Source organism: Salvia splendens, chromosome 22, assembly GCF_004379255.2.
Source record: "Salvia splendens isolate huo1 chromosome 22, SspV2, whole genome shotgun sequence".
Classification (NCBI taxonomy): Eukaryota; Viridiplantae; Streptophyta; class Magnoliopsida; order Lamiales; family Lamiaceae; genus Salvia; species Salvia splendens.
The window spans coordinates 4,037,956-4,065,636 of NC_056053.1; the positions used below are offsets into that span (position 1 = coordinate 4,037,956).

General features: G+C 36.9%; 4 protein-coding genes across 5 annotated transcripts; 2 read left to right on the forward strand and 2 right to left on the reverse strand.

Annotated features, from left to right (window-relative positions):
• Window positions 1-545: 545 nt before the first annotated feature.
• LOC121788054 lies at window positions 546-4,999 on the forward strand. Its single transcript, XM_042186912.1, has 8 exons — window positions 546-887; window positions 1,875-2,015; window positions 2,177-2,269; window positions 2,432-2,558; window positions 2,783-2,886; window positions 3,042-3,122; window positions 3,395-3,474; window positions 4,515-4,999. The coding sequence occupies exons 1-8, from the start codon at window positions 585-587 to the stop codon at window positions 4,732-4,734; spliced, it is 1,149 nt and encodes a 382-aa protein (XP_042042846.1). The 5' UTR covers window positions 546-584; the 3' UTR covers window positions 4,735-4,999.
• A 435-nt stretch (window positions 5,000-5,434) lies between these two features.
• On the forward strand, window positions 5,435-6,766 carry LOC121786527 (GPI-anchored protein LLG1-like). Its single transcript, XM_042185163.1, has 3 exons — window positions 5,435-5,672; window positions 5,870-5,926; window positions 6,303-6,766. The coding sequence occupies exons 1-3, from the start codon at window positions 5,594-5,596 to the stop codon at window positions 6,650-6,652; spliced, it is 486 nt and encodes a 161-aa protein (XP_042041097.1). The 5' UTR covers window positions 5,435-5,593; the 3' UTR covers window positions 6,653-6,766.
• Window positions 6,767-10,475: 3,709 nt separating this feature from the next.
• Window positions 10,476-11,408, reverse strand: LOC121787919. Its single transcript, XM_042186764.1, has 2 exons — window positions 11,152-11,408; window positions 10,476-10,814 (listed from the first exon to the last, which is right to left on the reverse strand). The coding sequence occupies exons 1-2, from the start codon at window positions 11,245-11,247 to the stop codon at window positions 10,692-10,694; spliced, it is 219 nt and encodes a 72-aa protein (XP_042042698.1). The 5' UTR covers window positions 11,248-11,408; the 3' UTR covers window positions 10,476-10,691.
• An 11,240-nt stretch (window positions 11,409-22,648) lies between these two features.
• On the reverse strand, window positions 22,649-27,067 carry LOC121786228 (riboflavin synthase-like). 2 transcript variants are annotated; one of them, XM_042184816.1, is made up of 2 exons: window positions 25,820-27,067; window positions 22,649-22,933 (listed from the first exon to the last, which is right to left on the reverse strand). In XM_042184816.1, the coding sequence occupies exon 1, from the start codon at window positions 26,667-26,669 to the stop codon at window positions 25,821-25,823; it is 849 nt and encodes a 282-aa protein (XP_042040750.1). In that variant the 5' UTR covers window positions 26,670-27,067; the 3' UTR covers window positions 22,649-22,933; window position 25,820. The 2 variants fall into 2 exon arrangements, with proteins under 2 accessions (XP_042040750.1, XP_042040751.1); XM_042184817.1 differs by lacking the exon at window positions 22,649-22,933 and adding an exon at window positions 22,963-23,269.
• Window positions 27,068-27,681: the final 614 nt, after the last annotated feature.

A 27,681-nucleotide genomic window follows, 5' to 3' on the forward strand; every position in this document is an offset into this window, starting at 1 on the left:
GAAAAATACATAAACTTTCTATTTTTGGATTAGTTAAACGTAAACCACTACATTAACATTCAATATAATTGTGAATTATTCATTCGAAACTTTTCTCTGCACTATACACTTCGGGAGAAATTTCAATGTCACTACAAATGAGTTCTGGGCCTTACTGATCCAACAACAAGACCCATATATGGGCCTCCATGTAATTCCAATCTTTTATGGGCCTAATATGGGCTTACATCCCCATGTAATCCCAATCTTGGTTTTACACGATTTTTAACCGACAGCAAACTCCGATTTCTAGTATCTTGCAATAAAGTTTCCCATATTGTCCGATAAATATAAATTGATTTTAAAGAACATCCTTTTAGTTAAAAATCATTCTAAAATCTCTTTAAAAATATCATTGGGCTCGCAAAATATCACGATTAAATAAACTGCCAATAAGAAAACTGCCCATTTAGATGGGCCAAGTCCTCTATTTATTAGCAAATAATAAATAAATTAAAATAAAATAGTGTTTTGTTCCTTCCACACTTCACTCCCCAAAAAAATTAATACTAGTATTAACCCTATTAAAATAAAATTAATTCACAATGCTAATTTCTGCTCGTGGAATCTTGTTCAGCCCAAAGACTACATTCTATAGCTGCAACAAGATTCCTCATTTCTACACTGGGGTCAAACCCTTAACATCAAAACCCCCATTTTCGATGTCAGCGGACACCCTCACAGCAGCCGACAATGAGAGCGCAACCATTAGCCTCGAAGAATGGCAGGGGTGGGGCACCGTGTCGCCTCTGCCGGCGATGGTGGATCAAATTATTCATGATATGAAGCTTCTGGAGAAGGACATTGACAAGCCCATGACCTTTGGCGGCAATCGCGGCGCCCTCACGGTGAGAAAACGCAGTGTTTTTTTTCGACAGCTTGTGTGTAATGCGGTGGAGTTGTGTGGCAATTGAATCAATTGGATGATGTTGTGATTTTGGTTTTGTGGGGTTTTGGAAAGATTGGGAATTTTTGGGGTGGAGTTGGATTTTTGTGTGATTGAATTAATTTTATGTCTGATTTTTAGTACCTTTTTTGTTTGTTTGTCTGTTTGTGGTGAATGGTGATTTTTGAGTGTTGTATTGTTCTCTTTGGTTTATCTATGGATTAATTGGTTTCAACAACATAAAATTTGCCCCCAATTTTTGGTTTTGCACGTCCTTGAATACAGACATTACATTGTTTGTAAGTTTATCCTAATTTCACCCTGACTTATGGGATGGAGGGGAAGTGTCTCACCACCTAAGTTGTGCTTCCTCCTCCATATTTTGAGGAAATTGAAGCTGATTCGCCAGTGTGAACATACCCTCTGCATACAAGACGGGAGTAGTTTATTGTATGCAACCACTCATGTCACATTTGCAAAACATTAGGGAAAAGTTTTTGTATTTCAAACAAATCATCAGTATAATAGTTTGTATTTGCATGGAAAGATGTTTTGTCTAAATCGAATGTATGGGAAAAAATCAATGTGATCATCAATGCTAAGCTTGTGAATGCAGACTTTGCCATTTTTAGAATTTGTTTTACTTGTAAGAGCAGCCATTTGTTTGAGTAATTAACCAATAAACACTCGCATAAACCTGTTGCTTTCAATCATTGTCAAAGGAAAATTGGATAAACGCAATGTTAATTGGTTAGATAAACTGATAAAGTAGCTGTGTTTAGATTCATTTACCATTTTTATCTGTGTATAAACTCTTCATCTTTTTCTATCTTGATCTCAATATTTTAAGATATGTATAACCACAGTAATGTTATCAATGAAACTCGATCATCCAGAGGCTGGTTTTTTGTGTCTCCTCCTTAACACTGGCATCTCTGCTTGCTACTAGGGAGGTTTCAAGGTTGCAGAAGACAAGAAGCATCGTGCAAAATATGCATCTCTAAACACTACTGAAGAAAAGCTCCAATTCTTTTCAGCTCGACAGATTGCTTGCCGGCTACTTGGGAGTAGGGGATATCTGTGTCAGAAGGTACAAAGTTGAACATTTTTTTGTCATACACCATTTTGTTTCTACAAATATAATTGGTTAGTGAATGACTTCCTTACTCTGATGGACTTAATAGCTCTTCTCCATATGTGGTTATAAAATCAATTTTAATAACTACTTGTTGTCGTTTAAATTTATTGCAGTGCTGGCTTCCTCAAGAAGACTGTGTATGTTCGAAAATGAAAACATGCTCCCTGTGGAATAAATTGCGTATTTGGTTGTACATGCACCCGAAGGTTTGAGTTTGTCTGTTTGTTGCTCATTTTTCATTTATTCTTTCAATTCATAGGAGGAAACACATATGCTTGTACTAATTGATTTTCATTTTAGTTTTATGATATGCTTTCTAAAACTTGAAATAAGATCGTTGAGAATTGCATTTTCATGTCTTTTATCAGGATTTCCTAAGACAGAACAATACCGGGAAGTTATTGTGGCAAGTCTTTGGTCTTCAAGCTGCGAGCTTGTGTATCTTTGGCATAGCTGAGCACGAAGAAATGATGTGGAATGAATTGAATCGTGCAGGTGTTTTGTATTCTTCCAACTCTTGAGATGTTATTTCCAAATTAATGTTTTTCATTTTACTCCATTTTTGGCTTGGTTAGCATAGTTTATGCTTATTTTATTCCTTTTTTCCAAACCACAGTTTCTCCAAGAAAATGTGAATTTTTTTATCTCAAAATGTTAAGTTTCCAAATTTACCAAATTATCAACAAATTTCTTTTGATTCGACCAAGGGTGTTTTACAGGTACAAACAGGGTTTGGTGTCTTTATCCAAATAAAAATGCAGTGACTGAATCTGTTAAGGATATTGTTGGCTGCTCAACAAGTCCGGAAAGCCAAGCAGAACCGGTAATTTGCATGCCTCGTTACTTCAGGCTCAAGTTTGTTATAATATCATATACCAAAAGCCATTTGAATATACAACCTATGCAGTCTTTTAGCTTATTTATGCATGAAGCCCCTTTCAGTTATATGCTAAAAGCTCGTATTGTAATGTCACACAGGAAAATAAAGAAGATGTGTTGCACTTTATTTTGATCGATGGTACTTGGAGCAATTCAGCTGCAATGGTCAAGCGTTTGCAGGTTTGGAGCTAAACAAATATAAATCTGTATAATATCCAAAAAAAAATTTGTTCTCACTAACAATCTTTTATTTGCATTCACTCCTTGCTACGCTAAGAATCTATGAATCCGGCTTCTCATGAATGAAAAGTGAATATATGAAACTAACTATGTACTCGAAGAATAGCTCGTTAGGCATTGCGTAGCTACCATTTGTGCTGGCCAAGATTTCCTTCCACGCTCATACATCGTGAAAGATAACATTTTATTAATGCAAGCTTGATTTTATACAGACCAGAGCTGAATCAGAATGGGGAAAGGAACTGCGTTGCATATCTCTGAACACAGGTGCATCCTTGATGCATAAACTACGGTAAAATCCCTTCTACATTCTTCCATTAAGTTCATATACTATAAAACTATCTAGTTTGCTATTCTAAAGATTAAAAAAATAATTAAAATGCGTCATTTTTTAATGTAAATTACTGTTTCACCCTTAATGCACGTGATTAGCCTGAATTCATGACTAAAATACTTTGTGGACTAACAAGCAAACTAGGCAGTTCATATTAGGACTAAAGAACTCGTGGTTGTGAATTATAGGCAAAATAGGGTCAGTTCACGACTAAGAAGACTAGTGGTTGTGGAATGTGGATTGAAGGCAAAATATAGTCAATTCACGAGTCACTGAGTCTGAAGCATTTTGGTCACAGTCTAGGGTAAAAAGGGTCTTTCTACATGTAAAATATAGTCAATTCACGACTCTGAAGCACTTAGTTGGGACATCCCAAAAACGAATACGACTCAACTTAGTTGGGAGTTGGGACGAAGTGAGTAACACTTTTCTATTTTGGAAATAGAGGCACTCTTTCCCCTATGTTGCTTTTTGTTCTTTCTAGGTGACTTTATATCTCTTTTATTACCTACATTACTTTACATCTCGTATATTCCCTAGGTGACTTTATATCTCTTTAAATCCTCTAGGTTCCTTTATACTAGTATATCTTATTCTGATTTTAATTTTATTAATTGCAGATTGCAATTTTTATGTTTTAATATGGAGTAAGTCATTCATTTTAAGTTTTAATTTTTACAAATGTTAACTAGGGATAGATATAAACAAAATTTGGCTGTAAATTAGCCCCTTCGCCCTGAATGTTTACATCAATGCCCTGTATCCTAACAACACTTGTGGTTGTGAATCGTATGCAAAAATAGGGCTAGTTCACAACTGAGGAGCTTCGTGTTTGTACATTAATCGTCAACTTGTTAAAGTGCCTAGTTTTATTTTTTTAATCTTGTTGATTTTCTCTCTGTACAATTACAAAAAAAATGGATATGTATGACATTTTTCTTTCTAGTGTTTTGTAATTTGAGTTGTATCGTCTGATCGACCTATTATGTGTGATTTAGACCCCAGCCGTCTTGGGATCGTACGTGTACTGCTGCAGCAGCAATCGGCCTCCTCAACGAGCTCAACCAGCTTCCGGAGTTCAGTTCCATGGGATTGGACAAACAGGCAGAAGCAATAGACGATGCTTTGGAGGTGTTGTACGAAGGTCTCATTACTCGTAGATTGCGCTGGGGCAGGTCGATCTCTCGCAAGGAAAGGCACAACTGGGATATCTGGTAACGAGCAGCGCCATATTTTATGGTTTTTGCATATTGGCATACGAAGTTTTGCTTATTTCTGATGATTGTTTCTCGATTTTGTTTCAATCTTGTATTTTTTTGTCTGTCTCGTTTGATGTGGAATTCAATGAGACTAGAAAGTGATAGAAAATAGAGAGTTCTTTTTGTGTAATTTTATAGCACTGTATTTCTGCTACTTGCTCAGTCGAAATAGCTCCATATTGAATTTTGTTCGTGTTTGATTTATGAGATTGAATTTTTGTCCATCTCATTGCATAATAATTTCAAAACAATTGGCGACAGCTAAGACCTTTAATGAACCTTTCAAAACAGCTAAGTATACACTGAAAAATAAAGTTGTTACTGAAATTAAATTCTAGGCTTTTAAAATCGAAAATAGAGATCTTTTCAATGGAATATAACCAATTATTCAGAAATCAGAACGAATGTAGAAAGACTTTTGAATTTTTTTATATTATTAAGGCAAAGTATTTTGATTTAAAAAGTGTTACTGTGACAAAAATTGCATATTACCGTTACTTGCCACCTTATTCATTCAACTCAATTTGTCTATACAGTAATAACTATGAGTCTGATTTTCCCCCTTTTTATCTGTAAATCACTACTAATATAACAAGCTAATGTTAATAAATATTTTTATGTCTCATATATACCATTCTTGTCCCCGATTTCTTCTCCTTCAAACTCACCAACTCAAAGAAATCCAAAATTAGAAAAAAAAAAAAGCAAATAACAAGAAAAAAACCAAAATATTTGATTAGAAAAGCAAATATAGAAAATAGCAATCGACAGAAAAAAAATCGGTTGAAAATCCCATCTGCAGAAGGAAGAAGGCATCAATGGATTCCAACAAATCCTTGCTGCATTTGATTCTTTTCTTCCTTCTTGTTGGCATTGCATCTTCTTCCCACCTTTCAAGTAATTCTCTTTTTTTCTACATTCATTACATCTCCTTATTTGAATATCATTATTGGATTACTGATTTAAAATGGTGGTGTTTTCTTTTTTTATAAGGAAATCTGTATTTTCAAGGCAAGAATTTGCTATTTATTTGATTTTATTGTTTTAATTTTCAAGAATTTGACCCATTTTATTTTGGTGATGTTTGAGAGAAGATGGGATCTTCGAACCGCACGGATCAATTGGTCGTTCGCTTCTGCAGCAGAAAACAAGTAAGAACTTTAACATTCTATTCATTAATCCAAAAAAATTACATTTTGTTTTTATTCCTCATTTTTATTTATTAATTGTTTCTATATATATAATGCATGGCCTGTTCCAAATAGTTGCTTTTAAGATTTGCCAAATTTACCATGTTCAATTTTCAATAGCAGGGGTGAGTATTCGGATTACGGTTCAAAACTGTTGACTCATTCGAACCAATTCGAAAATTTGAATCATGACTCTTCATATTCTCAATAGTAATTAGGGTTAAAATAGTAAATTACTCGACATTCTTGGTATACGAATACTGAGGACATTTATTTTTGGACGGATGAAGTGCCCCCCTAATTAGTTACCGGGATGTCTGTCGACAAATAACTGCAGCTTGCCCAGTGGATTTCGAGAACATGAACTACACGGTGATCACAAGCCAATGCAAGGGGCCAAATTACTCGGCCGATAGATGCTGCCCGCCGTTGAAGCAACTGCTCTGCCCCGTCAAGGATCAATTCAACGATCTCAAGAGCGACTGTGCGGACGTCTTCTTCAGCTACGTCAACCTCTACGGCAAGTACCCACCGGGGCTCTTCGCCTCCCTCTGCAAGGAGGGCAAGGAAGGGCTCAACTGCGAAGGCGTTGTTGTTGCCAAAAATGGAGCCTCTTGCGCTGCCTCCTCCTCCTCTCTAGTCATGGCCATTGCTGCATTAGCATTGATCATGTTTTCCTATATTTGATGCGAGTGTGAATTGGTAGTTTGTTTGGCCTATTTATGAGTTGATTATTTGGAAATAGGTCTTTGTGTTAAATTTGGGATGGATTGTGTACACATTTTTTTAATAATGTCTTTGCAATCCTATGTTTGATTTTGATACTTGGACTAAAGAGAAAAATTAAAGTTTCATACAATTTTCTTTTTTGTTTTTTTAAATTCTACTCAGATCTATTAACTGATGGATTTAGGAAAACCTATGCAGATCTATCATCTGGAAAATTTATCCAAGAAGAAATTATGCATTTCAATTCGGCACGGGATTTGTAGTGTTATTTTGTGAGTAAAGTGGACAAAATGAAGCAAGAGAGATCGAAAATTAGAGATAGTGATGTTTCTATATTTATAAATGTGTCATTTAGAATGAGACATCCAAAAAAGCAAATTGTGTTGCTTAGAGTGGTACAATTATTTTTAAAAAATTGTAATATGAAGAATTTTAAAAATATAAATAATTAGGATAGATATAATTAAAAATTTAATATACATGATTAATAGCCGTATATCCTATTTGGGCCGATTCTGGACATGGACCGGGTTGAGTTTAAAAAATGGCTGAAATATAGCAGCCCGCTTCAAGCGATGAGTTTAGCCCAAGCTCGCTTTATTTTAAACTAAGAGAGGTGGGTTTGGGCCGACTCATATATAACTTGGGCCGGGTAGTGCGAGGTTGGCCCAACCCATTCTATTTATATACTTATTAAAAGAATGTATTTTATATATTGAATCTCTTCCAACATATCATACTTTCTAGAATTTGATGGAAAAGAGAATTGATGGTCGTCAAAATGATTGAGTTATTGAATATTAAACACCAATGAGATATATAGGCATCAAATAGCATTCCCAATTAGGCCAATCGATTGTTTGGAAACCACATCCACAACTTGAAGAGATTCAGCATTACCTAAAAGTTATAAATATGTTGACGAAGCAACAATTATTATGATGCTGTCGCCATATATATGGCCACACATGATACTATCTTCAAAACAAATCTTAAATAAAATATTAATAATGTACAAAGTAACATGACCAGTTATCTGCATGTGCAATCACCATGCTAAGGAAAATAGTGAAAAATACAAAGTATCTGAAAACTCACGGAACTTCTGAAAAGAAGAATCTAGTTTTATTCAATAGAAAATTTGGGAAAGTTGAAATCAAAAAAATTGGGTGGGTTGCAATCTGTGTGTTTAGCTAAGCTTATTTTAAATAATGTACGGTATAATTTAATTTAATATAATATGTCAAAAGTTCATAGGATATAATGTTTCAACAATATTCGTATAATTAAATTTATAAAGGTAGAGGGCGAGAATCATGAATTAGAGAGAAAAAAATCAAGTTAAAGAGAGAAAAGCAATTACTGTATAATAAAAATTAGAAGAATATATATACTAAAAAAATAAATCGTAGTAGTAAGATTATTTTTGTAAATTTATTGTTGCATATAAAATTATCAAAGAATATGACGGAATTGAAATTTTGTTACACTACAGATGAAACAGAATGACAAATCACATGAAGATTGTTTTGGTAAATTGATTATTGCTTATAAAATCATGAAACTAGATAGTAGAAGAACCTGTTTTTTTTGGCTTATAAGCTGTTGAATTATTTTCACAAATTATAAGCTATTCATAAGTTTATTTTGTCAAACACTTCTCAGAAGCTTATAAGCTCAGTCAAAACGTCCTATTAATCTTACAAAAATGAAAACTGATGTTAGATTAAAGAGTAAAGGTCAATTTTGGTACTAAACATAAGATCAAAATACAAATTTAGTCCAAAACATTCACTTTTTTTAAAAATATGTTTATAACAAATGAAAATGTCGACAAAGTAGTCCTTTTTTCAACGGTTTAGTAAAAAAACTAACGGTCAACGCTAATTGCACAGTGGCATGACCGTTAGTGTTTTGACGGAACCGTAAAAAAATGACCACTCCGACGAAGATTTTATTTGTATGAACTTGTTTTTCAAAAAGTAAATATTTGAGAGTAAATTCGTATTTTGGTCATATATTTAAGATCAAAATTGACTTTTAACTCTAGATTAAATGCAAACAAATTTTATTCCACTATCTAAATAGCCACCAATATTAATGCTATAAAAGCTTCGTAGTATAGTCTATCAGTTTTGGTTACCGGAACTGGCGATTTTGGGCACTATTTTTCCCTAATATTTGGTGGCTTTTTTTTATTCTTTAATATTTGGTCAAAAATCAGATAGTTTTCGAAAAAAATCGGCGGTTCAAAGTTTGATATATTATATTGGCATATTGGTCTCTAAAACTATAAACTTTGCCTAAAGTTAGTATTTCCCATGAATTTTGAAATTGGTATATAATATCACAAACTTTGCACTTTGTTTGGTATATCTCAAACACACTCAAATAAGATATATTAATCAAAATCTTATTTTACGTAGGCAACTGTGATACGTTTTATGATATTTTAAATCACTTTTTAAATTAATAACATGTATGATAAAAAAGTCACGTTGAAAACCACATTGATTTAATTGTGTCAAGTATAATAAAAAAAACCTCGTAAGTTAGTCAAATATAGTACCCCCTCCGACCCTCAAGAATATGCACTCTTTCCTTTTTAGTCCGTCCCACATTAATATGCACTTTCTAATTTTGAAAAGTCTTTTCTCTCTAATGAGGTGTGACCCATTCTCCACTAACAATACTTTATTTAATTTTTCTCTCTGCATCTCTCTTACTTCACCAATTTTACATTAAAACCCGTGTCGACCCCAAAGTGCATATTCTTTGGAGACAGAGGGAGTAATTGACATGCCGTGGGAAATACCAAACAAAGTGCAAAGTTTGTAATATTATATACTAATTTCAAAGTTCGTGGGAAATACTAAATTTTAGGCAAAGTTTGTGATTTTATGGACCAATTTTCCTATTACATTCATAATCAAACTAATAGTCCACGGTTCCAATTATAATTTGACCCATTGACTGTGGTTCGGTTCTGAACCGTAGACTGGCTGCCCGATTCTGGAGCAAACTAACAGTTACAGTTTTATGGTTGTACCACACATCACTAAAGGCTAAAAGCATACTAGGATAACTTGGATACATATAGAAACTTGGTTGTTAAATTTACTCAAAGAGAATGTTAAATATGGATTCGTTATAGAGTACTCCCTCGTTCCACCATTGTTTGAGTTGTTTTTTTCATTTTAGGAAATTCTTTTATATTTGAGTCATTTTTCTATACTGTACTTCATCCGTTTATGCACTTTGAGTTTGACACGAGTTTTAATGGAAAATTGATAAAGTAAGAGAGAGAGAAAGATAAAAGACTTTTCAAAATTAGAAATTGTATATTGTTGTGGGACGGACTAAAAATGAAAATGTACATATTCTTATGGGACGAAGGGAGTAATAATTATTCACTTTTCACTTTTATTCTCTCTTATTTTTCTCTTCCTCCATTTAACACAATAAACATTTTTTTTAGTGAAAAAAAACGCTTGACTGTATATTGCTCAATTTCTTCTCCCAATTAATTCCCATCATAAATATAGTACTCCTACTACACTGTATTTTATAAGTAGAGGTAGCCTGATCTCATCTTGATTTTATTGTCCAATCGTTTGATTCATTCCTTCATCCAACACAGAAGCTAGTTCTGTCGAGTCTTTTATCGAATCTGAAAAAGAGCCCAACTTTATCACTTACTCCAACCGCTCCAAACAGAAACACGAAAATTACCAAAACAGAGTCGACAAATTAGAAGAAAAGAAAAACCAACTAACAACGGTTTTAGAAAAAGACTCTTGCTATCAAACTAAAAATACATATCCGTCGACGTCAATACACAGCATTGATACAACAATATAAATCAACCTAAAAACGCCTAATTAGCCTACAAATCATCCGGTCCCTTATAATACTCAACATCCAAACCTTTTAAATAATTACTGGGACCAAAAATAGGGAAAAAGAAGAGGAAAAATTTAGAAACGCGCAGACGATCTTATCTATGAGCTGTCACCAGCGTCTCTATGAATCTCAATCCATCAAACCTCGGCGCGAATTTCTCCGAAGAAGACGATCCCTGTGATGCAGACTTCTCCTTGTTTTTCTTCGCCCGATCATCCTAATTTCAATCATAAAAATTAAAATAAAATCAGAAGGTGAAACTGAGAGAAAATGCGTGGGCTCAGAAACAACCGAAGAACACTCGTGATCTCCTAACCACAGAAGCATTCAACCTTTTTCAATGCATATTTTTCACTAATTGATCAAACCGCTGCTTTTCTCCATAAATCGTCAACCAAACACACTTGAGGAATCGAATTTAGCACCGATTCAGGTGAACAAACACAATAAAATTGAAAAAATAAATTCGAGATGCAGATCAACCGAGGAAAAGGAGAAATTAGTGCGAAATCGCGAAAATTAGGTTCAAAACCGGGATCGAGATTGGAAATTACCTCGCGAGGAAAGTGAAATTTGGCAGACGACGCCGACGAGATCGCGGTGGCGGAAGCGGCGACGGAGGCGGCGATGGCGCCGGATTTCTTCATCATTGATTGAGATAAGAGTAGTTAATTTCCGCGATGAATCAGAGAGTAACTGAAATTGAATCTGATTGAAGGCGTGAAATTCTTCGCGGAAAATAGGTGGGAAATTGCGGGTGGGTACTTATTTACGGTGGAGGGAGGAGAGAGTATTTATATAGGGAAGTGTGGTGCGTCATTAAATTTGTGCGAATAAATACGCGGCAACCATTGTAGCATCTGACGCCCACTTCTCTACTTCAATTACGGTCTTACCCTTGCCTTAACTTCCCCGCAAACAATTAAATTTGACAATTATTCTATACTCCTTCCACAACTAAAGTCTAAAACATTATCTTCACATTTTTTTTTCACTCACTGTATTTAACTAAATGCTTAAAGTGTTTCTTTCCTCATTTCCAATTCATCACTAATCAATTACAAACCTATCATTATATCACCTAATCATTTATATTATTCTTGTATAATATGTTTCACATGCTTCATCTTTTAGAACAAGATTGGGCCGAGAGCTGCTGGTGGGAAAATTGTTCATTGGATGTCTACTATGTTCTCTTCAATGTAATATACTACCTACCAGTTGCGTGTTCACTTTGGCACTATCATCCTTCTCACAAGTTAACACGTACTTGAAAGTCTTATTGTTGTCATTTTAATAGGTGTGTTAATCATCTTACTTAGAACATTCAGATTCCTTGCGTCCCTTGCTCATGCATTCTCCAAGTTAGTGTAGATAGCACATACTGATATTTGGAATTCTTGATTTACTTTATCATAATGAGATCAAACCATAAGAAATGCATGTGTGTTTCAGGCGCCCATTTGGCATACCTCTTACCACTTTGCAACTTTCCGTAAACACTTTTGATTTTTTTTTTTTTTGTGGACATTTGAATCTTCATTGGTATCCACATCGACTTTGAAGTTATGCTTCCGCATGATTTTCTCTGCAATGCACGTGCTTTTCAAACCTAGGTAGGAAACTCCACTTCTTTGGGAAACCATATGCTTTTCATCATCGTGGTTGGAATTGTTTGTTAAAATCCGACAAACTAGAATTTGGGAAAAGACAATCTACTGAGAGTAATTTGAAGAACTTGAATAAAATGATGATTTGGGGCGATGGAGTGGATGAGAAGTGAGGTATACATAAGAGAGGTTGGATTACAAAAATTGGCCGGCGCGTATGTGATACGCGTCACATGCTTCTTTGGGTATGCGTGTGTGCCATGATGGCCAGCGGCATTTCACGTCAGTCTTCCCTTCTCCAGTGCTTTCTACCGTCCTTACATTAGACCATCAGCAGTGGGGCGCTCTAAGGCGTGCCACGTCAGCATTTTTATCCTCCTCATTCTCCACCTGCAGTAGAGCGCCCTAAGGCGCGCCCTATGACGCGCCACATCATCATTTTGTTGTTTTGTTTAATGAATTTAACTGTTTTCAAATAACATGTAACGAGTAAAAAAAAACGACTAAATAACAAGCGGCGAAGTTTTAATAAAAAAAAATTACACCATTCAACTAAAAAAAGAAAAAAAACTAAGTCGGGCCAATTCCCAACTTCCTACGCAACTCATCGAGTAATGCACGGAGATACTCGGCTTGTTCGGGGTCGGTGCACTTCTTGAGGGCCTTGTGCGTCTGCAACATCGTCCTTGCCATCGACGCTGTAGCTAACGACGCAAATGCGGTGGACGTCTGCGTCGGGAGCTCATCCGGGTCCGGATCAGGGGTTGCAGCGGTCGCCGATGACGTCGCGGTCGCCTTCCACTTGGCCTTCGCAGCCTTGATGCCGGGAGGACGCCGGGAGGACACCGGTGTGCCGGAACTCCCTTCATCCACGTACGTCCGGTTGAGGTCAACCAGGTTAGTGCCGCTGCCGCTGCTCGTGTAGTCACCAGCTTCGGTGACCTTCGTCCTCTTCGGCGCACCAGTGTGCAGAATTCCGCCTTGGAACTTCTGCTTCTCCCTCAAGAGCGCCCAGATGGCCTCGTGCTTGAACTCGCCGAACATCGACCGGTACGACAACATCGCTTTAGAGCGCACGTCGTGCACGCTCTCGCCGCTCCCCTGTGATCGCGCGCACTTCTCGAACTCCGCCGAGTACAAGTTCACTTGCTTCTTGATTTGATCCCAGTGCTTGCGGAGTTGCTCACGCTTGCACTTGTACGCGGTCAGCGGCTTGACCGAATTGTAGAGGTCCGCGATGCACTCCCAGTACGCGGTCTGTCTCTGGTTGTTGGCGAATATCGGATCTTCCGATATATCTACCCAACACCGGGCCAAAGTAAGAGTTTCGTCGCCGGTGTAGTTCGTACGGCCGGAGGAGTACTCATCGCAGTCACCGGGAGGCGGCAACTTCTGCGCCCGCTGCCGGTTCCGCTTCGCCTTCCCCTTGGCGGCACCGGTCGCTGCGGGGGCGGGATCGGCCGATGCGGTTGGGCGGTGCGGCGACGGCTCCATATCAGACAACCCATACGATTCTGTACTGAAATCGGGATCGTAATGGGTGTTGTCGCCGAACGAACGATAATCGCCGGGTTCTGTACCTGGCCAATGCGCCTCTCCGCTAAACGTAGGGCTATTGGGGCTTGAATTCATTTCGTAGTAATTATGTAAATGTAAGTTTCGAAGATGAAATCATGTGAAATGAAATATTACAAATGAACGCTATTTATAAAAAAACGAAACCGCGTGCCATCGTCCGCGGCCTTCACAATGGGGCGGACGATGTCGCGGACGATGGCCATCGTCCGCGGTTTAAGTTTCGCCCGAAGCATAGGCCGCGACTATCGTCCGCGGCCTATGCCACACACCCACAGTGGGGGCGGACGATGAATGGCGCGGACGATGCGCGCCATCGGGCGTGCCATTGTCCGCCCATTGCGGATGGTCTTATGTGGAGTACCGCGAGCCCCCATTGATTCCCTTACTATGCAAATAAGGATAGTATAATCAATTAAACTCATTAGTTTATCATGAAATTACAAAAGTAATTCAGTTTAATAGTAGTACTATTCAGATTCCTAAAAAATATATTGAAACCCAAAATTTCATGTTCAACAATCAGATGAGCCAAGATTTCAAAATCCAATAGTTCGAAATTGATGAGCCAAGACTTCTATGGCACATATTATATAAATTCGTATTGTTTACTTTGATCCAATGAACAAGTCAACGTAGATAGATGCAACCATAAGACTTCTATAAGAGTTGATTTTGAATTTTATATAGTTAACGGATGATTTCCACGTTTTAATGCACCCGGAGACTTTTAAATTCTAATTTAAGATAGTTCTCTTGCGATTAGAGGCTCTTATTTAATACTCTAAAATTCTAAGTGATTTGGTTAGAAGATTTATAATGTAATCCCTCTCGCGACTACCATAAACAATCTTAATAATACGATATAAATATGGTACTAAAATATAAGAGAAATAAAGGGAAAATATACTTGAAAAACGACACAAATTTAGTACACACTCCAATGCTTTTTCACATAAAAAAATTATCAAAATGGTTAAAATATTTAAAATTATCTTATGGTGATGGTAGGGTAGAATAGTAAATTTTCATGGCTGATAATTTAAAATTAGGTTTGCGCCACTTCTGCTGGACAGTGATAGGCCGATATTTTGGACTCACCACCAATAGAATTCTCCCACGTGTATGGAGCAGATGCACCCACGACACCTCCACTGTTTTTCACATGTTTATCATCCCAATCGTCCGGGCCACGTGGAATGGAGCGGTTTACATGTTATGCAATTTTGTTTATTTTTTTGAAGTGTAATTGGATTATTAGAGAGAACAATTGTTAGTAGCATGGATTGTAAAAAAGTCCAAGGTCATTATGTTAATAATAAATGGGTCAATAAGAATACTATATAGTTGATTAAATGGAAAGTCGTAAAATTATTTGAACTTTGAAATATGTAAATAGTAAAAGATATTTATATTTCAAAAGAATTTTGATACCACTACTAGCTAGTATTATGTTAATGATTTGACATTTTAGGGTCATAAATATGTGGGATGAAATAGCGTGCTCAAGTGTATTGTTTTTATGTATGTGGTGATAGTGATTCTGAATTTTGTGGCTAGTGTGATGAGTTAAAATATTTTTGTAGTGGTATATGGTTGTGGTAGATGATGTATGTCGTACAAGTTGTTAGGAGCAATAGAAAACTAATAACGTTCCACATAGTGTTTAACACGCAATAGCTAATAATAATTGAAAATGAATAAGCAATCTCCTAAAGTTTAACCCAATTATATATTTTATTGTATTTTATACTATTATACCTTGATCTTGACATCATACTACCTTTTTAGTCCCTTTCAGTTTGGGTGATGCTAAATGGCCATAATGTGGTCGGCCATAAAGAGTTAATTTAGTCCATTTACTTGTATAAAAAAATTAGAATTACCGATATAAACTTATATGTGTGTGAATGGACTTGTGAGTTGATACTTATCTTTGAATTCCATTACGTAAAACACATTAATATCACGAATTACTGTATACGTTGAGCAACAATCAAGAAATGACAGTAGTAATAAGTTGAGCAAAAACTACGAAAGAGCAACACTAACATGTTGAGCAACATATAATGAATATGATATAAAAGTAAAATCAAGTAGTATTAAACCAAAAATTTGAAAAAAAATTAATTTTTTTGTTATTTAATTAATTTATGGCTGGCCATAATGTGGCCGAATAGCTTTATTCTTTCAGTTTATACATATCTCTATTGTTCATATTATTATTAATACCCATATAGTTAACAGAGTACTCCCTCCGGCTGGCCATAGAAGTTAATTTTCCATTAAAAAACCTCATTTCACTTTTATTGTAAATAATAAATTTATCATTATTCTATTCATTTATCTCACTCATATTTTATTATAAAAAAAATAATACTCACATTTCACAAATTGTTTTCAACTCACATTTATTCATATTTTCCTGCGGAAAAAAGGAAAACCTTAAATGAAACAATATTCAGCCATATATAAGTTAATTTATTTTCAAGAAACAAATATCAAATTCATACATGCCTACAAACGATAAGAAATGTTCGATTAAAAACCGTCACTCTGCTATTAAGTAAACAACAAAAATAAATACTCCATAATATTTTTTAGTTTAGATTAAAACTCTATTGTATGGATAAATAGCTTGTTCATACTTGTCAAACTCTCAATTTAGATGTATTGGTCTTTGTATCTGTTCATAAATGGATAGATTTGGGGTCTTTGCGATTATGTTGCTGAGCATCTCCAATGGCGGACGTCCGGTCGGACATCCGCGACGGGCGACCGGGACGTCCGCCATTGTGGCGTGGACGGTAGGATACGGACGTCCCGTAAGGACGTCGGATGTCCTCGGACGTGCGAGCGACGGGCGGGTGGACGTCCGCCATTGTGGTGTGGACCGGACGTCCGGGTCGGACGTCCGGTATTATTTTTTTTTAAAAAAAAACTCTATTATGTAATTTTTTCTTTTTTATTATGTAATTTTTTTTCTTTTTTTATGTAATTTTTTTAATGAAGCATTTGCAATTTTCCCGTATTCCGTGTCAAAATTATAACTTCGTTACGTATATTTGTGAATTTGTGATTTTTTTTTATTGCGGGAAGTCCTAGTGGGAAGGGCGATGGGAAGGGCGGATTGTGAAGGGGATGTCCTAATGAAGTGGCAGTGGGATGGGAAGTCCTAGTGACGTGGCAGGAGGTGTTTTTGGGAAATCCTAGTGGATGTTCGAGTGGGACATCCGCCCACTGGAGATGCTCTTAGCTAAAAATCATGTTTATTTTTATTATTTATTTATTTTTAAATTTAGTCTTTGACATTGTATTTTGGTTTGTTATTGTATTTCGTGATTATTCATTTCATTCATTCCCTTTCGACTAATTTATGGACAAAGTTCATCTTGTAACTTATTTCATATTGTATCTAATAAACTAATGTCATTATTTTTATTAGCCCAAGATATGGTATATGCATATCCTAGATAATATTTTGATATGATTTTGTCATTTTTGTAAGATTTGTTTGTTATCGTGCCAATATAGTAGATTCATCTCAACTAACGATTATTACATCCTTTTCGCCCAAGAAAACTAAAAAGTTTTGTTTTGATATGAAGGAAATCTATTTTATAGGTTGATGATGATTTGTTCTTAGCTATACGGCACGATGGCCGAGGCGACCATTACCTAAAGATTCAATTTTAAAATCAGTCGAAACAAAATTTAATCAGATTAGGTAGTTAAGGTATATGTATGTACCATAATTCCATAAAAGTAATGTAATGTTGTAGTAGTTGCGTAAGGTTAAAATGAATTATACAATTATACAAAGTTGCTCAACAAATAAAGTTACCAAACACGATCACGTACTCATTGTAGATATCGTGTCATTGATAATGCGCTAACATTACAATAAAGATTATAATTTTCTAGTCTAAATGTATAATTAATATATATTGTACTAACTTTTTACTATAATCATTCATTCACCTTGAGCATTCCAATTATAAGTACTACCCCCGTCCCACATTATAGTTGTCAGTTAATAATTTAAGAAAGTTATCACAATGTCTTTGTATTGACATCTATAACGTAGGTTATTGACATAGTTGTTAGTTGTTAATTTAAGAAAGTGATCAACTTACCATATTCCGTGAACTATAGTTATTAATTTACTACAATTTTTTTTAAAATATACTAGTATTAAAAAAAATTTAGATTCAAATTTTGACTAGTGCACCTTCATTGCTATATTTAATTTTAAATATAAATCATCATTACATATATTCCATATCACCATCCAAAAAACAAATTTTAAATATTGGCTCCCTTGCTTTATTATTTGTTAATAATCGTAATGTTTACCCACGCACTTTTGACTTTTAATAATTAAAGGTTATTAGAGAGATTCCTTCACTACTTTTATCATTTATTTATATTGTTTTGTTCTCTTCCCTTCCCTTCCCTTCTTTTCTTTTCATTTTTTTTCTTTTTTTTTTCTAATAATTGACTTGTAAGAGGTCATGGCCACCAAGGACATTACTCGTGTCTCATCCTCATATCAGAATCAAAATTATTACAATTTGAGCTCATGCTTACTTTGAAAAAAATGACAAGACATGGAAAAAGTCTTCAAAATTTTGTACATTGGTTAAGTCATTATTACATGATGCTTTCGGTTTAATAAAGGTAGTATAAAAAAGTACAAACCTAGATGGGTTGACTATTATGTAAAGATTTACTAATTCATTCAGCCGGAAAATTGCTTTCAATTAAATATTTTTTTTAACAAGAAGATTAAAGAAATAGGGTTGATTAATCATGTAGTTGTCAAAAAGATAAGCCATCCATAAAAGATAAAACCATATATGATCATGAATCATGTTTTGGAGTGATTATAACTTTAATTAGGAAAAATTCGTGCATGACTCCAAAACAATCAATCTCTTTAGTCCTAAGTTTAATAGTATCAATAATGAACTAATATAATGAGGTTTAAATTATTTGTTGCTTGTCACTTTCTCTTACGTGGTTTATGTGGTACAGTGTTAGTACAATTGAGTTGGCCACGATTATATCCATTTTATTAGTAATGTTTATAATTATTGTCGACCTCTTCGATTTTGAAAGAATTAATGCAATTTGAAGCACAAAAGTCCCACAATACTGATTCTTTTGGTTGGAATGGTCAGTGCACATGTTTTTGTGTCCCCTAATAAGTTTGACAATTGCATAGGTATGTTTCAAAGGAATAATAATGGGGTCTCATTCTAAGATAAGGGATAATGTTTAATGCGAATCACTCAAATTGCGCCTCATAGAGAAAATGAAAACTATAACCATTTTTTTAAAAGTACTATTATGCTTTTTGGGTTTGTCAAAAGTAAGAACAAATCTTGATTCCTTTTTGGACCATTTTCCACCTAAAACAAAAGGAGGCTTTGGATTCAACCAAGGTTTGGAGTGTTTTCGAGTAGGAATTTTGTTATGATACAAATAAATAAATTTATACTTGCTCTAAGAAAAATAGTTATATATTGTAGAAAACGAGTAGGATACAGAAAGGCTTTTAGCTTTACATTTCCAAGCATTTGGCCTTTCACCTAAAGTAACTTCTAAGAGCATCCACAACGCATTTCTCCATCGGCTCGCGTTCCGTTCTGGAGGAACGAAACCGCGAAAAAACGCGTTGCAGCCGCCGTTCCGTCGCCAGCCCGTTCCCAACCCGTCCCACGACCCGCCGTTATGTGACGCGGCACGAGACGTCTCGCCACGCGCCTAGGCGACGTGGCGAGCTCCCAGGCCATGCGTGACGCCCACTCGCCGGCCCGCGAGTGAGCGTCGTCACGATGACGCAATAAATATTTTTTTAAAAAAATCGAATTTAAAAAAATAAAAAATAAAATTGTAAACGGTAATATTACCGTTTATAGCCGTTTTGCAATTTTTTTATTTTATTTCTTTACTCTATAAATACTCCTAATTCATACTCATTTCACTCACAAACACATATTTATTCCTCTCAACTCCTCTCTATTTCCACCTCAATTTTCATCTCAAATCAACTATGTTTTTCTTCTCCCCAATTTAATCAAACTAATGGATCCTTTTGAACAAATGCGTCAAATAATGGAACAATCACTTGAAGAAGATCGACGACGGGAGGTGGAGGAAGCCGCGCCGCCCCAACGACGCTCCCGTACGTACATCCATCGTAACCGGGAGGAAGCCGCCGCAAGGTTAGTACGCGACTACTTTTGCGATAACCCGTTTTGGGGAGATACGTACTTTCGTCGCCGTTTCCGCATGGGGAAACCGCTATTTCTCCACATCACGAATACTTTGGCAGCCCGAGAAAAGTTCTTTCAGGAAGGGTTCGACGCGGTCGGCCGTCCCAGCCACACGACGCTGCAGAAATGTACTGCAGCAATCCGTCAGCTTGCGACTGGACAAACGGCCGACATGTTCGACGAATACCTCCACATCGGAGACAACACTGGACGAATGTGCTTGCTCAAATTCTGCAAAGGCGTCCGGGCAGCCTTCACCGATGAATTTCTCCGGAGGCCAAGCACGACCGATTGTCAGTTCCTGCTCGACCTTCACGAAACAGTGCACGGATTCCCCGGGATGCTCGGCAGCGTCGATTGCATGCACTGGCAATGGAAGAATTGCCCGGTGGCGTGGAAGGGGTTCTACACGAGCGGCCACAAAGGCACCCACCCAACCGTTATACTCAAGGCCGTTGCTGACTACCGGCTTTGGATCTGGCACGCGTACTTCGGGGTCCTCGGGTCGAACAACGACGTAAATGTGCTCCACCAATCCGACCTCTTTGCCGAAGTTTTGGATGGTAAAGCGCCGGCCATCAACTTCGTCGCCAACAACCGGCTTTATAAAATGGGGTACTATCTCGCCGACGGCATCTACCAGAAGTGGCCTACCTTCGTGAAGACGTGCGGCAGGCCTGCGAACCCAAAGCATGCGCTTTTTGCGCAGAAGCAGGAGGCTGCTCGGAAGGATGTGGAGAGGGCGTTCGGGGTTTTCCAAGCGCGCTTCAACATTATCAAAGCCCCGGCTCGTACGTGGTTCATGGAGAACATGGTCGACATCATGTATACGTGCATAATCTTGCACAACATGATTGTCCAAGACGAATGACCCGATGCGGGAAATTAGTTCGACCCCGAATCCCCCAGAAGCTCAACCGCAAGTAGTCCGCCTCGAAGTGGAGCGCATCCGTCTATACAAGAACGGTTATCTATTCGTGCAAGGACACGCGACTCTAGCGCCCACACCCAACTCCAAGAGGATCTAATTGAGCACATTTGGACAAACTTTGGCGGATGAAATTATTAAATTGTGTACTTTTATTTTTTAGGAAATTATTACATTAATTTTTTTTTACGAATTTTATGTTGTAAGTTTATTTTATTTAATGAAGTGTGTTTTTTTAATTGAATTTGGTTGGAAATAAAATTAAAAAATGAAATTGAATGAATAGTAATTTAAGGAACGGTTAAGAAACGGATAAGAAACGGAGGGTTGCAGGTTCCGTTCCTTAGTTAAGAAATGAAGTTAAAAAGTACAATGGTGCCCGCAAATAGTAGTTTAAGAAACGGTATAGCAACAGCGTTGTGGATGGCCTAATGTTCTACAAGGTGCATTAGCACCAAGATCTTTCATGTGATCTCCTTTATCCTATAAGTATGGGTTTGAGAAATGAGAAATACAAAACAAAAGCATTCTCTTTTTCTCTCTAGCTATCTACATTTTAGTGTGCATTTTAGGAACATTGCATTGCTCGGTTTTTGCCTCCAATTCAAGTTCGTCGGGGCCTACAAGTTTGAAGTGCTTCTACTCGATAGGAGGAAAGTCGTTTCAGCTTTGGGGATGTTACGCCAATCTGTGAGCACTAGTCGTTTCATCTTGTCTTGTGAAGAGAGGGATACTTCGACTCAACTTCAAAGACTATAGTTTGCATCTTGTTACTTTTATTTTATTTATATTGTTATATTTATCTTCTAGTTTTTTTTGTTATTGTGTAATAGGAAAAGTTTGCTCGTATAAATGCTACAATATTTTCAACATGTTTTTCCATTTTGAACCATCTATTAAAATTAGTCTCTATCTATTTTTTGATCTTATTTTCTACTAATAAAACTTTAACTATTTTTTCTTTCTCTATATTTCTTATAATTTAACAATTTTACATTAAACTCGTGTCATTCACAATTAAAATTATTTTTATATTAAAGAAAGTACGAAATATTTTATTTTAGTAGCTTCCGGTTATAGGTTAAGATATTTTGTGTGGGATATAGTAAACAAAAATGAAACCAAATATACGTTGGCTTTTAATCTGGCATAACTTTAAAATATTGCAATTACAATGTCCTTTACTAGATAACACAAGTAAAGTCAGTAAATAGAAAACATGTAAAGTCAATAAAAATAATAAAGAAAACGTGTAAGTCAATTGACAAAGGAAAAAGAAACACATGTAATCCGTCGAATATCTTTGAAGCAATTATTAACAGCTAATAATTTGTGGCCAAATCGCTTTAACACTTTAGTTCCAATTAAAAAACTAATGCTAATTAATCAATTAATTAACTATAACGACAAAAGATGTGGTCTATCTTCTACGCCGGCATAGTCATCTTACATAAACGTGAATTTCATTAATCCTATCTCCATCACTCACATTTGTGATCACCGACAATTTTAATCTCATAATATAGCATAATTTTGTTTTCTGAATACGACATTTAAAAATGTTATTTGCATACAAGCACATCAAAGTAAACTACTGGGTGCAATTATTATTGTTTATTATAGATGTACATCACATTGTGATTGTGTTTTTCACTATAATGAAAAGTTGCCGATAAAGGTTGATGCAAAATAACCAAAAAAAGAGAAAAGGAGAAGTAGTGAGCTTTGTTGTTTGTCCATAAAGAAACGGTAGAAAACATAAATATTAGTACTATTTTGAATTGGTGTAGTGACTGATTTTGCATCATATTTGTTGTGGAAAGAGCTACCTCTTGATACCAACTCCAACTCCAACATAAAAACGAACACGAATACGAACACGAACCCAAACGTAGGAACATGGGATTCCTATCAATGGAGTTCACAGCAGCAAACACTAATCCTACTAAAGAGACTTCTTTCAATTCAATATTAAGAAATATGCTAAGCATCTGCTATTTCATGAATGCAAAAACAGATTATTGCTGGAAATTAACAAATTAATTGACGTGTGTACACTAGAAGCATGTCAAGTAAAACAAGACCACCAATGACTGATTCAAGCAGGAATCAAAGGTCCAGAAACGCAAAATAGTCGAAGCTTTTCAAGCATACAGAACGCTGCTAACTAAGATGCAGTAACTTGAAAAACTGCATGCCTAAGGCTGTAATGGGTAGAGCTTCAATCATTGTAGCAATACATTCAGTGCTTGCGATTCAGTCCACATTTGTCGAAATCCTGCGTGGAGCTGAGCTGAGCTCCTCTCCTTCTTCCCAACTTTTTTAGGAAGATTTTAGTATGAAGCTTTGATGGCTACCAATCCTACCTCGTATAGAAGCCCTAAATTTTTTTTAACTCTACTTTGCAAAAGATGCAGATTGGTCATTTGGTAAGAACCTCAAGATGTATCGTACCACGAAAGAGAAATCATCAGAGAATTGGATATATTCCTTATGATGTGAATCAATTAGCTTCGTCAAAGATGAGTAGAAGGGGTTTAGGGCAGTGTGTGAACTACTATCATTAGTAAATATACACAACTGTTTAAGCTATTCCTGCCTTCTATTCTTCTTAATAAGAGGTATGAAGTGATTTCACCCAACATCCTTAACAAAATGTGATTGAAATCTCATTTTCTCAGATTCCTACATGTGGAGAATTTAGTGACCATAGAGTTTGAAATGAAGTATAATTGAAACACTAAGCCGGATTCCCGAATTTGGTCATGACACAGATGCATTCTACTAAAAGGTCGACTTCTTATAGGTAGATTCTGAAAAATCGCCCTAGGTGGCTACTGACCACAGCATTAGAACTAAAGAAGTATTGTATAAATACTTCATGCATTATTGAGCTTCTCATTCCTACCCTTTACTTTGCAGGCCGTAACACTCGTGATTCTCACTGTGCATACTCTCTTTCCATTATGCTTCTCATTCATACACTTGTGATTCTCACAAGTAAACTAATAAGGCTCATTTCATGCATCGGTTTAAGGGTAAAATGTATGTTACTTGATCGGTTTATCGCGCAAAACAAGTGTTAAATGTGTAGAAACGCCACTTGACCAAGGCAGCAAGGCCGAACTGATCAAACAAGTACAAAAGGCGATAAAAGGCCAAGAATCGGGAGAGTTGATCAAGGGGGAGTGATCAAGCAGTTAGGCGGGGACCGCTAGCTTCTAGAAGAAGAACACGTGAGGAAATGAGCTGGATATGGGGCACCATTCTGTTATCAAGGACGACGTTCTAGAAGGGGACACGTGCTAGCTTATGAGACGCAAGGACGGAGCTGAGTCAGGAATCTGTTACTCAAAAGCGTCGTCATTCTAGAAGAAAGGGCACGTAGCAATTAATGAGTCGCTCATTCTCAACATGAGCGAATATTCCCTGTCAAGATCGTTATCCAGCTGGAGGCCGAATCGAGCTTATAAATAGATGGTGTGCCATCACAAAGAGAGAATTCGAGACTTTATTTTCCGTCTAGTTTAGCTTAGCTTAGTTATCTAGTTTAGTTCAGCTCTCTAGTTTAGTTTAATTCAGTTCTCTAAATTAGTTTAGCTCTCCAAATAGCTTAGTTAAAAGGGCGACCGAAGGGAGCGTTGCAGAATACTCATTTCTGTTAGCGTTATCTTTAAGTCTCCCGCTGAGATTCATCTCAGTTTTTACCGCTTTCTTAGTTTCAGAAGTGTTAAGCTTAGTTTAAATTTCACGCTGTACTCAGTTTAGTTTAATCAAAGTTGTTTTCGTTTTCATCCTCGCATTTACTTTTCCGCTGTTACCTGCAATTCACTTGACCAAGTAGTTAAAGTTCCGTTGATCAAGCTAGCTAGTTTAAATTCTGCCTAGAGTAAAAATAGTAGTTAAAACTCCCAAGTTAAAGCGTGGCAGCAGTCAACCCCCTGTTCACTACTCACACACTCGACACACCAACTTCTCTGTGGAATCGACCCCGAACTTGCCATTTTACTGTTAAAGTTGTGCAAAATTGGAAGTTTACAAATTACTTTGGTAAGGAAGGAAGAGCGGGAGCAAGACTGCAGTGATTAGTGGCAACGACATTTGCTAACTGATCCGACCGGTTCGGTTATCATTCCATATAACTTGATCCGCAGTCTAATCGCGTTTTCGTCTCTTTCCAAGCCCTTCCATAAACTACTAGGCACAACTACATACTTCACCTTCATGCTATATGTTAATCTGAAGCATGTAGTTGCCACATTACATATTTCACAAAATTCTAGCATCTCAATCCAAGGTTAGACCAATTTTCAATAATTCTAGCACTTCAACATGCTAAACCCCTCGAAACACATACGAAACAACAGTGCAGACAATGCCACCACACTTCATCAAGAAACGCAGCAAACACCACAAATGATCAGAAGCAAGTAGCCCAAAACAAGGCATACATAGCACATAAAACACAAGTGTAAAAACGCATTACTTCACGAAGATTTGAACAAATCCACTGCCAAAACATATACTAAGAAACAACAATGAAGACGACACGCCCTAGCTCATCAAGAAACATAACAAACACAACAAGTTATCATAAGAAAATACCCTAAAACAAGGCATACATAGCACATAAAACACAAGTGTAAAAACGCATTACTTCACGAAGATTTGAACAAATCCACTGCCAAAACATATACTAAGAAACAACAATGAAAACGACACCGCCCTAGCTCATCAAGAAACATAACAAACACAACAAGTTATCATAAGAAAATACCCTAAAACAAGGCACACATAGCACACAAAACACAAGTAGAAAAGGTATTACTTCAAGATGATTTGAACGAATCCACAAAGCTGCTCCCAAGCAGTCTCTCCACATACTTCCCCAAAATATCAACCTCCAAATTCACCTTCTGCCCAACTTTCTTCAGAGCAATCACAACTTTCTGCTGTGTGTAAGCTACCAACATGAAATTGAAACACCCTTCATCATCAAACACATCCACCACAGTCAAACTTGTCCCATCCACAGCAATAAACCCCTTGGGCACAATGTACCTCAAAATCTCCCTCCCAACCTTAACTTTCACCCACAGTGAATCTCCCTCCGGCCTCAGCTCCATGATTTCTCCGGTCCCATCGACGTGCCCCTGGACAAAATGTCCCCCCATTCTGGTGCTAGGGCTCAGCGCCCTCTCCAAATTGACCAAAGACCCACTCTCCAATTCGCCCAGAGAGGTCTTCCGCAGCGTCTCCGGCGCCAAACCAACCGAGAATTCGGACGAAACGGTGTCGAATTCCGTCACCGTTAGGCAGGTTCCGTTGACCGCGATGCTGTCGCCCAAGTGCACGCCTTCAAGAACGGTTTTTGCTTGGATTTTCATGGTGAAACTGTCGGGTTGGTCGAAACCCAGGTGCTTGATTGTGCCCATTTCTTCCACGATTCCAGTGAAAAGGGATTTCACAGTGGTGTTGGCCAATTTGGGATGGTGGGCTTTGGAGGGTTTTTTGAAGATGGATGAGAGTGGGGGCTGTTTTAGGGCTAGCTTGGAGTGGAGCTGAGGCTGCCGCGGCGGTGCAGCGGCGGAAAGGTCGGTAATTGAGAGTGTTCTGGCCGCCGTGGATGGATTCCGGCGAGGACCGGAGAGGAGGGTTGGTGGGCAAGATAGAGCCATGTTTTCTTTCAAATAAGTTATTTAGTTCTTCTTTCTCTAAATAAGTTGCACTCCACAATGCAATGCAGGCAGGTCGGCGACGAGGGGGGCGGCGGCGTGGCGGTGAGGAAGGCGTGGCGCTAAGACGGGCAGAGAGAAATTGAGGGATGGAGAGAGATGCCGGAGATGAGGAAGAAACAGGGCATCAGAAGAAGGAGCGGCGGTCGTGGCGGCGCCGATTTGGGAGAGAAACAGTGAGAGCTGTAAGCGGCGGCCGGCGGGCTGGTGTGAAGCTCGCGGGCGATCTGGCGGAACGAGGGGTGGAGCGGCGAGACGGGAGGTGGTCGTGGCGGCGCCGATTTGGGAGAGAAATAGCCGCCGAGAATGAGAGGTAAGGCTAAGATGTTGAATGGGCTTAATTCAATTTAGAGTCGTTTATAGTTGATGGGCCAAAATTCAAATAAGGCTATTATTTGGTGGATTTATATCCTAATCAAAATTCTTTATATTAGTAAATTTTTTTAATATTAATTTGTTATGTTACGTTTATACTACTATGTCTGTGTGAAACAATATTTTTTTTATAAATGTATGTGTAATTGTATGCAATAACTATATGGTGTTGGCTATTAAGGGGATTTATCAAACAATTTATATAGTACTATTACTCTAGATATGTCATTAAATAAATACTCCACTACTTAGTTTTATATATGTCGTTAATTAATTTTATATTTGCTGTATTGACGTAATAAATTTAAGAATCATAAATTGATTCTTTTGGGTTCAAAAATTTTGTTGAGTGAGACCCATAACTAAATATAAACATAAAATACTTGGAAGAAAAATATTGGAAATTTGGAATGAACTAAAATCAACTAATTTCATTTTTTCAAATTATTAATAAAAAATAGAAAAACTGTTGTGATGTTTTATATTTATTATTCTAGCAATGCAATTTATAAATTTAATTATACTTAATATTTAATAACGTAATTTGTAGTAATAGGTATGTTTTTGAAGATGAAATTTA

What these genes read in the sequence shown, in the direction of transcription:
- LOC121786527 (XM_042185163.1), top strand. Translation starts at nt 5,594, where the DNA reads ATGGATTCCAACAAATCCTTGCTGCATTTGATTCTTTTCTTCCTTCTT. An exon ending in ATCTTCTTCCCACCTTTCAA is followed by an intron (nt 5,673 to 5,869) that starts GTAATTCTCTTT and finishes GTTTGAGAGAAG; the next exon opens with ATGGGATCTTCGAACCGCAC. An exon ending in GCTTCTGCAGCAGAAAACAA is followed by an intron (nt 5,927 to 6,302) that starts GTAAGAACTTTA and finishes AAATAACTGCAG; the next exon opens with CTTGCCCAGTGGATTTCGAG.
- LOC121787919 (XM_042186764.1), bottom strand. Translation starts at nt 11,247, where the DNA reads ATGATGAAGAAATCCGGCGCCATCGCCGCCTCCGTCGCCGCTTCCGCC. An exon ending in AATTTCACTTTCCTCGCGAG is followed by an intron (nt 10,815 to 11,151) that starts GTAATTTCCAAT and finishes GATTGAAATTAG; the next exon opens with GATGATCGGGCGAAGAAAAA.
- LOC121788054 (XM_042186912.1), top strand. Translation starts at nt 585, where the DNA reads ATGCTAATTTCTGCTCGTGGAATCTTGTTCAGCCCAAAGACTACATTC. An exon ending in GCAATCGCGGCGCCCTCACG is followed by an intron (nt 888 to 1,874) that starts GTGAGAAAACGC and finishes GCTTGCTACTAG; the next exon opens with GGAGGTTTCAAGGTTGCAGA. An exon ending in GAATGAATTGAATCGTGCAG is followed by an intron (nt 2,559 to 2,782) that starts GTGTTTTGTATT and finishes GGTGTTTTACAG; the next exon opens with GTACAAACAGGGTTTGGTGT.
- LOC121786228 (XM_042184816.1), bottom strand. Translation starts at nt 26,669, where the DNA reads ATGGCTCTATCTTGCCCACCAACCCTCCTCTCCGGTCCTCGCCGGAAT.